The sequence below is a fragment of the Antechinus flavipes genome, chromosome 4 (genome assembly GCF_016432865.1).
Source record: "Antechinus flavipes isolate AdamAnt ecotype Samford, QLD, Australia chromosome 4, AdamAnt_v2, whole genome shotgun sequence".
NCBI classification, from domain to species: Eukaryota; Metazoa; Chordata; class Mammalia; order Dasyuromorphia; family Dasyuridae; genus Antechinus; species Antechinus flavipes.
Genome location: NC_067401.1, coordinates 349,155,552 through 349,171,329, shown reverse-complemented (window position 1 = coordinate 349,171,329; position 15,778 = coordinate 349,155,552). Strand labels below are relative to the sequence as shown.

Below are 15,778 nucleotides of genomic sequence, written 5' to 3'. Positions count from 1 at the left end.
CTTGTGTTCCAAGTTTTTTTTTTCCTCCCTCCCTTTCCCCCTATCTCATCCTCTAGATGAGATATATGTTAAGCAATCCAATATATGTTAAATGTGCAATACTTATATACATATTTCCACAGTTATCAAGCTACTTTAAAAAATCAGATAAAAAAGAAAAAAAAGAGAAAGAAAACAAAAAGCAAGCAAACAACAAATGTGGTGAAAATACTGTTTTATAATGTTGTGATTCACATTCAGTCCCCATAGGCCTCTCTCTGAATGCATTTGGCTATCTTCATCACAAGCTTTTTGGAATTGGCCTGAATCACCTCAGTGTTTAAAAGAGTCAAGTTGATCAGAATCGATAATCACATAATCATCTTGTTACTGTGTACAATGAAATTCTGATTCTGCTCATTTCACTTAACATCAGTTCATTTAAATCCCTCCAGTCCTCTCTGAAATCATCCTGCTGACTGTTTCTCATAGACAAATAATATTTATGGGTATACTTTTAATACTTCTTAAAGATTGTTCCTGCTGAAAATAATATCAAGCAGTTAAGATTCATTCATTTACAATAATCAGTTTAATTTTACAAACATTTTAAAGCACTTATCATTGTAAAAGACACAGACAGCAAGTAGCACAGTATATAGAACCTTGGGCCTGAAGTCAGGAAGACTGTTCATCCTGGTTTAAATCTGACTTCAGACATTTATTAACTGTGTGAGCCTGTATGTCACTTAACTCTGTTTGCTTTTTAGTTTCCTCATCTGTAAAATGAGCTAAAGAAGGAAATGGCAAGCCCTTCCAGCATCTCTGCCAAGAAAAGCTCAAATGAGGTCACAAAGAGTTAGACACTATTGAAAAATAACGAGGAGTTCCAATAAGTAAATGATCAAAGGATATTGTTCTAGACTGGTCTTGATTCCAGCTAATCTGTTGGTTGTTTAGGTACACTATTAGGGAAAAAAAGAGAGACACACCTGTAAATGATTCGACAGTTAACAAAAGGAGATTTACTTGGCCATAGTGGAAGCATTTTCAACAAAGAAAAGTGTTGCAGTGAATTCAGCTGGGTAAAGTCCTCTTGCCCAAGTTATACATTATGATCACCTAGCTAAACACCTTAGTACTTTAAGGACAAAACAAAATCTTTTGCCTAGTAATTAAAATATTCTACAACCTGTTTCCCATCTATTTTTTCATCCAACATCCCTTCACAAACTCTATGTGCTAGCTAAAATAAACTACTAATGATCTCCCAAACTCAATATCCCATCTCCTGATCCTGTAAATTCACAAATTTGAATATATTCTTTCCTCATCTCCACCTCTCTAAATTTTCCTTTCAAGACTCAGCTCAATGTATAGCACCTCGATGATGCTTTCCCTTAAACTCCCATTTGTAGTGCTCTTCATCTATCTTGAACTAGGTTTATTTGTTTAGATGTTATATTCTCCCAATAGAATGTAAGTTGCTTCATATTTAACATATATAGGACTGCCTGCCATCTAGGGGAGGGGGTGGAAGGAGGGAGGGGAAAAATCGAAACAGAAGCGAGTGCAAGGGATAATGTTGTAAAAAAAAAAAAATTACCCTGGCATGCGTTCTGTCAATAAAAAGTTATTATAAAATAAAATAAAAATGTAAGTTGCTTGAGAGCAGAGTCTTTTTGGAGGTTTTGTATCCCCAGTCCTTAATACAATGCCTTACATAGAGTAGTTACTAAATAAATGTTCATTGAATTGAATTAAATAAACTACAGACTATCTAAAGAACAGGATGGTCTCAAGATCATTCCCAGAAGCTGGAATAATATTAGGGAGGATGAGAGGGAGAAAAAGAAGGAATATAACTCATAATAACTGCCTCCAAGTTTTTGAAGTTCAGGTTATTGAGTAGAAAAGAAATCAAATTACCTAACAATTATAGAGCTATCAAAAATAGAATGGGCTACCTCAGGAGACAGTAATTTATTTCCTCTCTTTTCAGGGACATTACAGAGAAGATTCTAGGAGAGGTAAAAGTTGAACTAGAAGACTTCTAAAGTTCCAACTATGAGATTCTGTGGTTCTGTAATTCTGCCATCTCTAAGGTCCCATTCCAACATTCTATGATTCTATATGCTGTGGACCACCTGACCTGTATAAGGAGCCTGGACAGAAAATGTTAAATATGTAAAATGAATCAGCAAAATTAGGTCAGGTAACAATAATGGAAGAGCTTAAATTATCCATACATACATAAGATTGCTGAAATACATACTTTATTCACTGGAACAAGATGTGGAGGTAAGGGTTTTGGATAAAATCATTAAATCAATACATATTTCTTGGGTATTCAATATCATACTCAATATAGTAAGCCACTGGGAGTTAGGAAGGAGAGGATATAAAGATTCCAGTTAATTCAACAAATATTTCTTAAGAGATTTTCAAGTTTGAATTAGGCAAAGTCTCTCATTTCATGATGCTTCTAACCCAACAGGAGATAAGGTACACAGGCATGAAATGCTAATTAACAATAGGAGACTATAAATGAACATGCCAAATAGCTAGGATAATCAAAATGTATTCCAGAAGAGATAAATAATTGCTTTCTAGTACTGGTATCTTGAGAACCCAGAAGGAACAAGTCTGATTTGGGAAGGAGGAGCCTGAGCAGTGACTAAGGACTCATTTTCTGTCTTCCACCACAACAGTTAATTTCGTCAGACTTGTATGACTATGACAAATTATAGCAAAACTGATATAAACTAGAAATTAAGTAGAATTTTAAAAGTTATCCACCAGAAGCACCATATAAGGAACTTCAAAGTCAGTAATGATGGATGTTAACTTTTAAGCACAACAGAAAGTCAGTTAAGAAGTCAGTAAGACCATTTGATCTAATGAATGATCTCAAAGTTGTATTCAGAGAAGAAGTTGACACTTAACTGATTTTCTTTTTGTCTGTCTGAGAAAGACATTATAGACTTTCCCACTTCAAGACTGGTTTTGAAGTCAGAATTTTAGAAAGGAAATTGACAAACTCTCTAGCTCATCTAGAGAAGAGGAACTAGGATAATAAGCCAGTAATCCTGATCAAATGTAACACCATGGAAGAAGCTAGAAATGTTTAGCCTGGAGGAGAGAATATTTAGGAGATATAGCTGTCATCATGTTAAAGAACTATTTGATCCCAGAGGTCAGAGCAAGAAATAAGAGGTGGAAATTAAGGAGAAGCAAAAACCAGCTTGATGTAAGGAGAAGCTTCTTGATAATTAGAGTTCTCCAAAAATGAAACAAAACAGTCCCTACTCTGAAAGAGCTTATATATTACATTTATCTTCAGATCATCTCTTGACAGAGATGTTGTCAGGATTATTATTATTCAGACTGGACCAATTAACCTCTTCCAATTTATTGAATTTATGATTCTTTTGAGTTATTAGAACAAATTAGATGAATTAGATTTTTTTTAAATGATTGTCATTACATTACTATACTCCATCTCAAGAATATATAATCAGTCTCTATTTCCTAGTGCATCAAGTGGGTGAAGTCCAGGAGTGAAGTGAGCTTCCCGGGTAAAGAAGTTTCTAGATCATTGTAGAAAAAGGTCCAAGAGAGTCAGGAGTGCAGTCTAGAAAGGAATAAGTTACTTTAAAGTTTACTTCATATACACAAATAAATTCAAACAAATACTAAATATGTTAAATAGATTTTGCATACAAAAACATACTAAATATATATAGTATCCAAAAAAAGCCTTATCATTCTTATCTACCTTCCTTTTTTACTTTCAAATGTCTTTCTATTTTCCCCCATCATCTTTTTAGCCTTTTAGACTCACAAGAAAAAAAAATGCCAGTTTCTTTCTTTCTAAGACTAATTCTATCACATTTCCTAATTATTATCTCATTATCTTCTGCCAAGATAAGGTTCTCCAATAATTCTATCTCCCCAACATCTCCAATATCTTTTCCCTCTCTAGTGGCTTCTAATTCTTTATCCTGTTTCTCTCCTTTCCTTCTCTGACAAATGCCATCATCATTATCATCATCATCATCATCATCATCATCATCATCATCATCATCATCATCATCATTGACTAGCTTCTTTGTCTCTATAGCTTCATCACATGTTCAATCAACCCCTCTAAAATGCAGCTTCTGATCCTGCCATTCAAATATAACTGCACTTTTGAAGGTAACCAATGACTTCATGATTTTGAAATCTGCGATTTTTTTCCTTAGCTTTCATGCTCCTTTATCTTTCTTCATCATCTCATTATCATAGTGTTAATCCTTGTTTTTCAAATTTCTCTGATTTCTATAATACCTCCCTATCTTAACTTTTCTCTTAACTCTGATTGATCCCTTTTTCTTTCACTGCATTTTATATTTTATCCCCTAAATATGTGTCCATCAAAGCTCTGTCCATGGAATTCTGCTCTTCCCTCTCCACTACATTTAACTTTTTATTGACAAAACATATGCCTGGGTAATTTTTTACAACATTATCCCTTGCACTTACTTCTGTTCTGACTTTTCCCTTCTCTTCCTCCACCCTTTCCCTCAGATGGTAGGCAGTCCTATACATGTTAAATATGTCACAGTATATCCTAGATACAATATATGTGTGCAGAACCGAACAGTTCTTTTGTTGCACAGGAAGAATTGGATTCAGAATGTAAAAATAACCTTTCTCCACTACATTTTCTCACAAATGACTCTTCTTTCTTCAAGTATCCCATCCACTTCTGTGCAGACTGAATGAATGAATGAATGAAAGAGCATTTATTAAGTGCTTACTATGTGCAAGGCACTGACCAAGGGCTGGAGATACACATGAAAAAGCAAATATAGTTCCTGTTCTTATGGAATTTACAGTCTAATGTAGGAAGCAATATTCATAAGAGAATTAATACCAGAGAGGATTATGTTGATTTGAAAAGTTACAGGAATAGTGAGTGAAGCTATAAGAAGGTAGATTAAACACATCCCATCCAGTAGCAATGTTGGTATTGATTTGATTATGAATCCAGAACTGGAAAGAGGGAAAGAAGGATACTCACCAGTAGGATAGCAGAGCCTAAAGGCAAAAATCCTAGAGGTGAAAGGGTTAATTTCTCTAGGTCATAGTTTTTGGTCTTGACAACAAGGAAACTGGTCATAAATCTCCAGTCCTAATCTTTCTCCTAAACATCTCTTCAAATGCATTGTATGCTAATTCACTTGAATGTCCTGCCAAGTTATCTCAAATTTACAGATCTTAAATCTCATTTATCATCTTCTTTCCCCATTTTCCTCAAACTTTTTCCTCTTCTTGACATTTTGTTTCTATTAATACTATCATTCTCGTTGTCATCCTGGCTCAGAATATCAAAATTAGTTTTGATTCCTTCCCTTATCCAATCAGCCAGAAGGATCTGTTAATTTTATTTCTCTAATGTAGCTCACTTCAAACATAATCTGTTAACTACTTAAATTAACTTAATTCAAGCACTAATTTTTATCATATCTAAACAATACATGACCATGACTTGCTTCCATACCATTCCTAACCTATGCTACATGCCATCATTAGATAAGATAAAAAGACATTTGAAAGTAAAAAGGAGGGTAAATAAAAGAGGTAAGGCCTTTTTTTTTTTAAGAACTAAATTAAATTAGAACCATTAGAATTATATTTTGATATGTTTTACATTGCACTGGCACCTTGAGGGACATCCATAGTTAGTAGGCATGAGCTAGATGAAGAATCAGCAAAAGAAATAGACAAATAAAAGAACCAGGAGAGAGCAAATTAGAAAAACCTAATGAGACAAAAGTATCTTTAAAAAAAAAAAAAAGTTATCAAATGCTACAAAAGGAGAAAGGATCAGAAGTGAGAAAAGACCATTACATTTGACAATCAATTTTCAGACTTAGTTAAATAAGAGTCAGAAGCCAGACTGAAGAATTTAGAAGAGATTGAGAAAACTAGAGGTATTAATTACACATGGCTTTCCCAAGGAGTTTAGCCATAAAGAAAAGGAGAAGTATAGGACCAAAGTTAGTGGGAATGGTAGAATCAAATGAAGATTTGGTTTTGTTTTCTAATTATGTGAGAAAAATAGGTGTGTTTATAGGTAGCAGCAGATTGAGGGAGATCGAAAATGAAAGAGTAACCATAATACAAGGAGGGGAAAATATGCTGAAGATGCCAAGAGGAAATGGGATCAAAGATCCAAATAGGACTGGTTTAGCAGAGAGAAGGGACACCTCTCTATTTAAGACAGGAGATAATGAAGGAAAAACCTGAGTCAGGCTGAGAAAGTGGGGCAAGGCATATTATAGAAAGTTTGAGAAGAGACAAAAAAGTTTGTAAACAGCTTCTGTGGGAGGGAGATAGCACAACAATGTATCAGCTTATCTTCTCATAACCCCTTTGGTGTTGGTTATTCTCATTTTTGGTTATGCTTATAACTTTGCAAAGTATGTGTAATTTGAATCTAAATTTATCTTATAATTTCATTAATGTCTTTTAAATTTATTAGACTCTCAAGATCCAATTTTGAAGAAGAATATATAATCCAACCACTACCCTTCCATTACCATTTTGAAGATTTTGAAGATGATACTCTGGAACTGTAAGTGATTCTAAGTTTTATAGCATTATCTGGAAAATTCTGGTATTTAACAAAAGATGGGTCTTTGAAGCAATGAGTAGTTTGAGATTAGTAAAAATCCGATGTATTTTTCCAAATTGTTTTAATCTGATCAGTTTCTCTTCTTGAAAATAAGACTCATTTTACTATCTAAAAGTTAGGTTTATCTATGACATTCACATTGACAAACCAACTCAATGAGCTACATATTTAAAATCTGTCAGGAAACCCGCCTAAGTGAAACAGCAAGTGTTGTGCCACAGTTCTCTTTAACTATCCTGACTCAGTTTCCCTGCACTAGTTTCCCTTGTCTCAGCTTCCTTAACTGTTCTTTCTCAATCCGCTAAGCTGTAAAACTCCCCCTCTGGTCCATTAAGACTGGGGACCATTTGCTCTGGGGTTATAAATTGTTAATGCAAGCAAGATAAACAAGAGAGTAGACAACCTCCTGACTCTTTTCTGTCCTCAAGAATTTACAATATCTCTCTAAAATATTCTAAGATACCTCAATGACATCATTATTTTTGTGTATTTAGATGTTCTGTCTCTGATTTTTAGGATTTATGGCCTCTCCTATCCTGACAGAAGTTTTTGCGCCCTTTCCCTCTTCTTTGTTTCTAAAAGGTATTTAAGGGTTTGAGATTCTCCCATTCATCGCTGGATGCTGGACGCTGGATTCTTTGAGATGACAGTCTCCTCCAGCCCTGGGACCAACATGGATCCCTTGGTCCCAGTATATCTAATCTCTGTCTGACTGGATAATTTGAGACGAGAGTCCTGTCCAGTCAATTATGCTCTCTGATTAATAAAATATTAAAAACTCTCTAATCTCTCTCCTGCCTCAGTTTCTCCGGCATTACACAAGGAACCCTAACATAAAAATAGGGACCAACATGTGCCAGGCAGAACTCATTACTCACAATTATTACAATAACAATCATCTCTTCTGAAACCCTAATGTTTATGAGCTTATCAGCATTAGGAATAGCAAAGACTTTCTCCCTGCTCCAAGCCATCAGATCTGTTTGCAAGTACCAGAGCCATCACTGAAGGGACAAATAATTGTGAAATGGTGAGTCCACCTTCTTCATCATCACCAATTACAACTGCCAAGTAACTGCCATCAGGCAGACAGATACAAGATTTCCACTCCAGACTACCAGTCCTCACAACCATCAGCCCAGGAAGCAAGTCCTACAGAGAAGAGATGAACCAGTGGCCAAATACTACCAATAGGCAAGCAAACCAGCCTAGCCAAAGCAGTTAAGTACCCAGTAGATAGGACACAGCATGGGCCAGGCAAGTCAAATAACTATCACTGCTGACTATCCCCCAACACTTTGATAGAAGAGACAGCCCAGGACTCTCAAGGCAAGAATTTGGGAATAACAATGCTTTCAGTTTAGGACCCTTATCCATCATCCTGAGAAGTCCAATGACATCACAGGATGATGTCTTTGCTTGTAGGTGAGTTTGATTTAAGTGAGCCAGAGTTGAACAAAATCAACCTTTACTCTTCCAGATTATTAAAGTCCAGTGGTTAGATTAAAGTCAAGATGATCACCCAAGGCTCAAGATGCAATGGATGATCTTGGTATCTTCAATGTCTAACTAAACTTTAAGCACTCTACAATACCTGTTTCAGCTGCCTTCATGGTCACCAGAGCAATTGTTCTCATGCATCCATTCCAGTATGGGGAAGCTTTCCTATGTGTAGAGAAGACATCCCCCTAACTCACTGACAGTTCTAAGGCCAGTTGGTTACTGGAGTGTGGCCACTGCACTGCTTCTTGCAGCTACAGATGAGAGTTGAGTGACACATGGACACCAAAGATAGCTGCCTGAAAAGAGTTCAGCAAGCCCTTACACCAAAGGCACTAATACTCCATGAATTTCTGTGGAGATGCAGTCTGATAATTGTTCCTGCAAGGTGCTACAGCCACAACTACAAAAGACTCAGAAAAGAAAGTTTTTGTCACTAAGGTCCTTGTGCAGTCAAAATGTTCAGCATCAGAAATTAATAGGATTTTATTAATAGAAATGACATTAAAGAAGAGGCATAAATAGCCTACTTTGTCACTGAACCAAAGGATCACAGGAACTTTCCATCTGATTTTATATTTTTGTCTTCCCTATTAGAATGTGAACTTCTTTAGATCAGGGACTGTCTTATTTTCTATATATAGTAAGAGCTTAATAAACACTTGGTGATATCTCTTTTTGATCTGCTTTATTTTTTCAGGAAGAGGAATAACACTGATTTCTTTCACAGTACTATGAATAAAAATGATTAGAATTTTTCAGTTTTTAAGACTCAATACTCTTCATAAAACATTATTTGTAAACAGTAGTATTTTTTTTTTGGAATATCTTCTATAACACTGGCAAGCATCCTCTGAAAATTGTGCCATCCTGTTTTGTACCTTACTTCATGCCAATACCAATACCCAGAAAGTATTTAAACACAATTATCTCTAAAAATCAAACATATTTTCATAATTTTAATGTATTCATGAGAGATGCATCATCTGGAGGTAGGCTTCAAGACCGCACTTTTTTTCTGTAAAGGCAAATATATGACTTTTTAAATACAATAAATAATGACCATAACAGGATCCTTTCTACATATAGCCCTTGTGTCAGCCCATGTCTCCTTCCCAACACACAAGACCTAGATACACTGTGATGACTTTCTTAGCTCTAAGTACTCATTGTTCCTAAGTACTCTGGGAGAAACCTCTCAATCTGACATCCCTTGCCCCCTAGAGTAGTCACACAATATTTTTCAAAGCACATAGGATCTCAAGGACCAAAATAAAAGCAACTTTGTTCAAAAGTCACCAAAAACAGATCTCACCTTTATAACTAATATTATATATAGGAAGAAGAAATTGGTTCAGATAATATTTTGGAAATTTCACAATGCTTTAAATGATACCAAGTTGCCCCTTACAGCCAAAACTCATCTTTTTTCACAGGCAAAATCTAGGAAAAATCAAACTTCAAGTTACCAAAAGTTAATAACAGCAATAGCATGTACACAGTTGCTTTAAGGTTTAAAAAGTGTTTTACAAATAAATATTTGTTTTTTATCCTCACCCACAACCTTGGGAGGCAGGTTGTACAATTATCTCATTTTTTAGATGAGAAAACTAAGGCAGAAAGCGGTTAGGAGACTTGCCCAGCATCACATATCTAGTTAACTGCTTGAGGAAGGATCTGAACTTAGGACTTCCTGAATCCAGAACCAGGACTCCATCCATTGTGTCACTCTAGCTACCACTAGAAAGACAGAAAGTGAATGTAAGAAACCAGACAAGTTATTTGTGTATGAGATGACTATATGTGAGAAGTGGCATAAAAGATATCAGCAAAGACATGGATCATTAAAAATGAAGTTGGATTGATAAAAGCCAAGAATGATAGTTGATTATCTCAAACACTGAACATTTATATTTCTGAATTGACCAAAAAATACTGAAGGAAAGCATCCAAGAACTGAGTGGGCACATTTTGATGGATTTACACAAAGATGAGAAATGCCAATGTGAAAAACATTAATAGGCTCCTATATAAACCGCTAGTGTATGCTTTCCATTTGGGATGTACATCAGTACCAACAACTATATAGCAGAAGTGTATCCATTGAGATCACAGCTTTATCGAAGAAAATAAAAATAAAATATGAAAATAGAAAACTCATTTGTGTGCAGACAAGAGACAATTGTAGTCTTCCAGGCAAGAGGAAGAAAGGGTTATCTCCTCTTTTCTATTCATTCTTTTGCTTTCAAACATATCTAGATTTTCTCCATTCTTTTAAAAACTTGCTTGACTCTACCAGGCCATCAAGGTTTTGCTTTATATTTCATACTTTTCACAGTTAAATGCCTAGGGGAAAAAAGCTGCTTTATGATTACTGCTTCCACTTTCTAACCTCCCATTCATTTCTCAACACATTGCAAATCTAGCTTCTGATCTCATCACTTAAATGAAACTTCTCCCTCAGAGGTTACTGATGATCTTATTTACCAAATCCAAATGTCTTTTCACAGTCCTCATTCATCTTGACTTCTCCAATTAATACAATCAAGACCTGTTCCTTACAGATGCTTCCTTTTCTTTGGATTTTTGTGACACTGCTGTCCTGGTTCTGCTCGCTCTTGTCTGATCACTGCTTTTCTGCTTCCTTTCCTGGATCATTCTCACTTGCAATATTGGGGTAATGTCCTTGAGCGCTAATGAGCTCATCAAATGCTATGGTTTCTCCTATCATCTCTGTTCAGATGATTCCCAGATCGATATATCCTGTCTTACATTAATCCATTGTGGGTGAAATTGTGAACTGACCCAATTGTTCTGGAGAATTATTTGGAACTATGCCTAAAGGGGTATTAAACTATGTGTACATTTTGAAACAGTAGAATTTCTACTGGATCTGTATCCCAAAAAGATAATAAAAGTGGTAGCCCTTTTGGTAAGTGGATGCCCATCAGTTGGAGAATGGCTAAGTAAGTTATGGTATGGTATGAATATTATGGAATATTTTTGTTCTATAAGAAGTGATCAGCAGGATGATTGATTTCAGAGAGGCCTGGCAAGACTCACATGAACTGATGCTGAGTGAAATGAGTAGAAACAAGAGAACATTGTATACAACAAGATTATGGAATGATCAATTCTGATGGAATGGCTCTTTTTAAAAGCAAGGTGATTCAGGCTCATTTCAATGGTCTTGGGATGGAGAGAGCCATCTCCACCTAGAGAGAGACTAGAGTGGGGATTGAGTGTGGATCATAACATAATATTTCATTTTTTATTGTTTCTTTGCATTTTGTTTTCTTTCTCAATTTTGGAATACAAGATTTTGCAAGGGTGAATGTTGAAAACTATATATGCATGTGTTTTTTTTTTGTTTGTTTGTTTTTCCCCCTGGGGAGGCAATTGGGGTTGTGACCTTCCTAGGGTCACACATCTAAGAAGTATTAAGTGTCTGAGACCAAATTTGAACTCAAGTCCTCCTGACATCAGGGTTGGTGCTCTATCCACTGCACCACCTCACTGCCCCTATGTGCATGTGTTTTGAAAATAAAAAGCTTTATAAAAATAAATATAATGAGTCCTGTCCTATTCACTCTCCTGAACTCAAAATCCACCACATCAACTGCCTTTTAGACTTTTCCAACTAGATATTTTTCAGGCACCTAAAACAATGTTCAAATCAGCACTCATTATCCATTCCCTATCCATTCCTTCTTCCTAACTTCCTGATTGCTGAAGGCAATCATTCAAATTTATCAGTAAATATTCATTCAAATTGTCCACATCTCTAACCTCAAGGTTATCCTCAACTCTTTCCTCTCCATTACATCTTATATCCAATCAGTTGGCAGGTAGTATAGTAACAGGAAAATTATAGCTATTATAAACTTAGCTCTTCTCAGAAATCTGGTAATTCAAGACAATTTCAACAGACTTTGGATGAAAAATACCATTAGCATTCAAAGAGAAAACTATGGAGACTGAATGTGGGTCAAAGCATAGTATTTTCACCTTTTTGTCATTTGTTTTTTCTTATTTTTTTTCACTTGTGGTCTGATTTTTCTTACACAACATGACAAATATGGAAATATGTTTAGAAGGACCTATATTGGACTGCTTGTTGTTTTGGGGAAGGGGAATAGGAAGAAAAGAAATAAAATTTGGAACATAAACTCTTACAGAAATTAATGTTGAAAACTATCTTTACATGTATTTGGAAAAAAATAAAATTATCTTTACATGTATTTGGAAAAAAATAAAATACTCTTGAGAAAAAAAAATCTAAAATCTCCCCTTGTTACATGACATAAATCAGGGCTTCTTAAACTTTTTTCACTCACAACCCCTTTTTGCCTGAAAAATGTTCATGTGATCCCCGGGTATATAAGTATATAAAATAGATATAGAAATCAAATATTTACTGATAAAAAATCATAATTTCATGACCATCACATTCAGTTATGAGACCCCATATGGGATTGCAAACCACAATTTAAGAAGTTGGAATCTTGTTCACTCCCTTCATTTTACAAATGAAGAAATTGAGAACTTGAGAGATGAAGCAATTTGCCCAAGAGTCACACAAGTAACATGTGGCAGAGCCAGACATACCTGAAACCTTTGTGGGAAATGTTTTAACATGACAATTATGAATGTAGAATGCAGAATATAGAAGGTCATATTGAGGTCACTTCTTTCCCTTCTATCTTCTTCCTCTCTCTCTATCCTTGTCTTTTATGAATTGCAACCTGATCTAATGGAAAAAACTCAAGACCAAGCTAGAAGGATTTTACAGTAATCAAACCCTGTAATTAATGATCCATGTGCCCTTTGGAACAAGCCACCTGGACTCTTTTTGCTTTTATTTCCCTTATAAGTTGGGAATGATGCTGATCCCTCACTGCCTCTTTGGATTGTTGTGAGAGCAAAATGAAAATAAATATGTGAGCATTAAAGACACTAGTGAGTAAAGAGGTCTCTGAATAAGCAGGCTAACTTGAAAATGAACAGATATAACTTACTCTAATAAGAATCTATCTTCCAACACAAGCATTTTGGAACTCTAGTTCTTCCTTATCTTTTCACTGTAGCCATAAGAAAGAGAATAAGCCAGAAAGATACTAAGATGGAAGCAAGAGCTAAGAAAGGCTGTTGGGAGCTATGTCTCCCTTACAGGAAACACTCATCATAGGTGGGGAGAGTTATATGTGAGGGTAAGGGGGAAATTTTTTGCCCTTTTACTCTAATAAATATCAGGATCATAGATCATAAAATCTGAGGATTAGAAGGGAGCTCATAAGTCATATAGTCCATCCAGGAATCTTCTCTATAATGTCTCTGACAAAATATTATGTAATATAAGATAATTTAAAAGTTTTTAAAGCAATTAAAAATTATTATTTAATTTAACACAGTTTCATGTTAAACGTTTTAAGTACCCTATCTTAATCAATTTTTATTTTACTGGGGTGTTATTTTGCTTCTATAGCTTCCATATTTGAGTTATATCAATGTGCTTAATTATGTGGACCCAGCTATAGTATTATTCTAACATAGGGCTCACTAATTCAGAGAAGGAAATGTTTGTTGTTTCCCCACAATTGTTTTGTTTTCAGTTCCTTGACTCTGTATACTCTGGGCAAGTCATTTTATCTCTCATTACCCAAGGCAATTCTCTAAAACTATAAATTGCCTTCCTCCTGGATATCCCTAAATTGTGAAATAACAAGTCCAGCCCCTAATTGTCTATATTTATGTGCTTTCCCCCACTAGCACACGCAATAGAGAACAATATACACAGTACACATTTGAGTAATAACTCTCTTTCCCTCCCATAGTGTCTATAACAGAGGTCCCCAGAATAAATACCCAAGATTGTAAATGTAGGCTAGATGCAGGAATGTTGTGAGGTTCAAAATATACTTCTGTTTCTCTGAAGTATATTTATATATCAATACAGAGGTGTGCCAGTAAATGTTTAACAAACAGCCTTCCATTTGGGAGAAATGTGTATGTTCATACTTTTAAGTTTAACCTGCATTATTAACCCTTAAGTCCAGATAATCAGCAAAACAATAAAATTAAGCAATTACTGATTTCTGAAGAGTAAATGCTCACACTGAAAAGTTAACAATTGCTCTCCCAAATCACTTAGAGCTAGTTTCTGCACACCTAAAACTGAATGATTATTATTAGACTCCACAAATTGAGGTTCTTTTGCTAGGGGAAAAAACTCCTCCTTGTTTTATTGTATATGTTTTATAGATGCGAAGGGGAGAAAAAAACACTGAATATTCAGCACTGGTAAGCCTTTTGGGGTTTCAAAAATAAAAGCAAAGAAATAAACATGTAGACTTAAATGCAATCATACAAAATTGGATCTCTTATATATACAGTATGGAGAGAATATTAGTTATTACCCAGAACTACTCTTTCCAACTGTCTCTGCTACCAGAAAGAGGAACAGTATAAATCCATAAAGGAAGAGCAGCTGAATAACTACATCATAAGAGTTTCAAAACAACTCTAGCTTACTCATTCCTGAAAACATTCACTTATTCTCAGATCCTTTGGCTAGACCACTTCAAATTTTAAGATTTGCAAAGCATTAGGTGTTGATTTCCCTTATAGGAAACTTCCATCAATTGACTGTTACATTTTAATTTATTTTTAAAAAATTGATGTGTTTAAAAAAAAAAAAAACCTCTTAGGAACACTGTAACCCCTCCTATTTTCTCATGGTCTCAATCCTAGTTATGTTCTGACTAGAAAGAATCTGAGCCCTGACTTCTAGAAGAATGAATCGCTGTAGCATTTTTTTATCAAGAGAAAATTATTCAGTATAGCTTTAAAAGGACGTGCAAAAAATCACACATGCAAAACTATCTGTGCAAATATGTTATAATAGCATTATGGATAATTTTCTCAAATTGGAAATAACCTAAATGTTCAATAAAAGGAAAGGGGGTTAAATAAATTGTGGAATCTAAGTCTGGTGGCACACACCTATAATCTCAGCTAATCAATAAGTGGAGACTAATAGATCTCTTGAGTTGAGGAGTTTTAAGCAGCAGTGGTTAATGCCTCCTGGATGGCCATAAATTTGGCATGAATATAGTGAGCTCCAGGGAAGGGGAGATCAACAAGTTGCTTAAGGTGGCAACTGGTCCAGAGTAGAAACAGAAAAGGTCAACGCTTCCATGCCAATCAGAGAGAGATCAAATCTTCCCACCTGGGGAAGAGAGGAAGACTAGCCTTAAAGAGATAGACAGACATAGAAAAGCAAAGAAACAGATAAATAAATTGCAGAACATTAATAAAATATAATACATTACTATAATGCGATTGAAACCAACAAGTATGAGGGGGAAAATCTAGAAAAAAGTTTATGAAATAATGTTAAAAAAAAAAAAAAAGACAGAATCAGAGTAACTGATTCTTGAAAAAGAAAAATGAATGAAAAAGAATTGACAAAAATCCCGAGGGAGGAACTAAAAAAGAATGATTGAAAAATTGTTAAAGATGTTTTATTTTTTGAAATTAATTTAAAAGTAAATAGTCATGAATTAAGCTTAGGTGATTGTGACACCGCTCAACATCAAATCTTTAGTAAAACAT

At 35.0% G+C, this 15,778-nt stretch overlaps 1 protein-coding gene across 2 annotated transcripts in view; it reads left to right on the top strand.

The window, feature by feature from the left end:
* The first annotated feature begins 2,102 nt into the window (after positions 1 to 2,102).
* Positions 2,103 to 15,778, top strand: part of RSPH3 (radial spoke head 3) — a 143,133-nt gene continuing 129,457 nt past the window's right edge. The window contains exons 1-3 of one of the 2 annotated variants that reach the window (XM_051998022.1): positions 2,103 to 2,280; positions 4,103 to 4,179; positions 6,512 to 6,604. Coding sequence is in view for 1 of the 2 variants with exons in the window: in XM_051998021.1 (XP_051853981.1) it covers positions 2,273 to 2,280; positions 6,512 to 6,604 (101 nt within the window). In the remaining variant the exon portion in view is untranslated. The remainder of the gene's footprint in view (positions 2,281 to 4,102; positions 4,180 to 6,511; positions 6,605 to 15,778) is intronic. The other variant, XM_051998021.1, reaches the window with a different exon arrangement.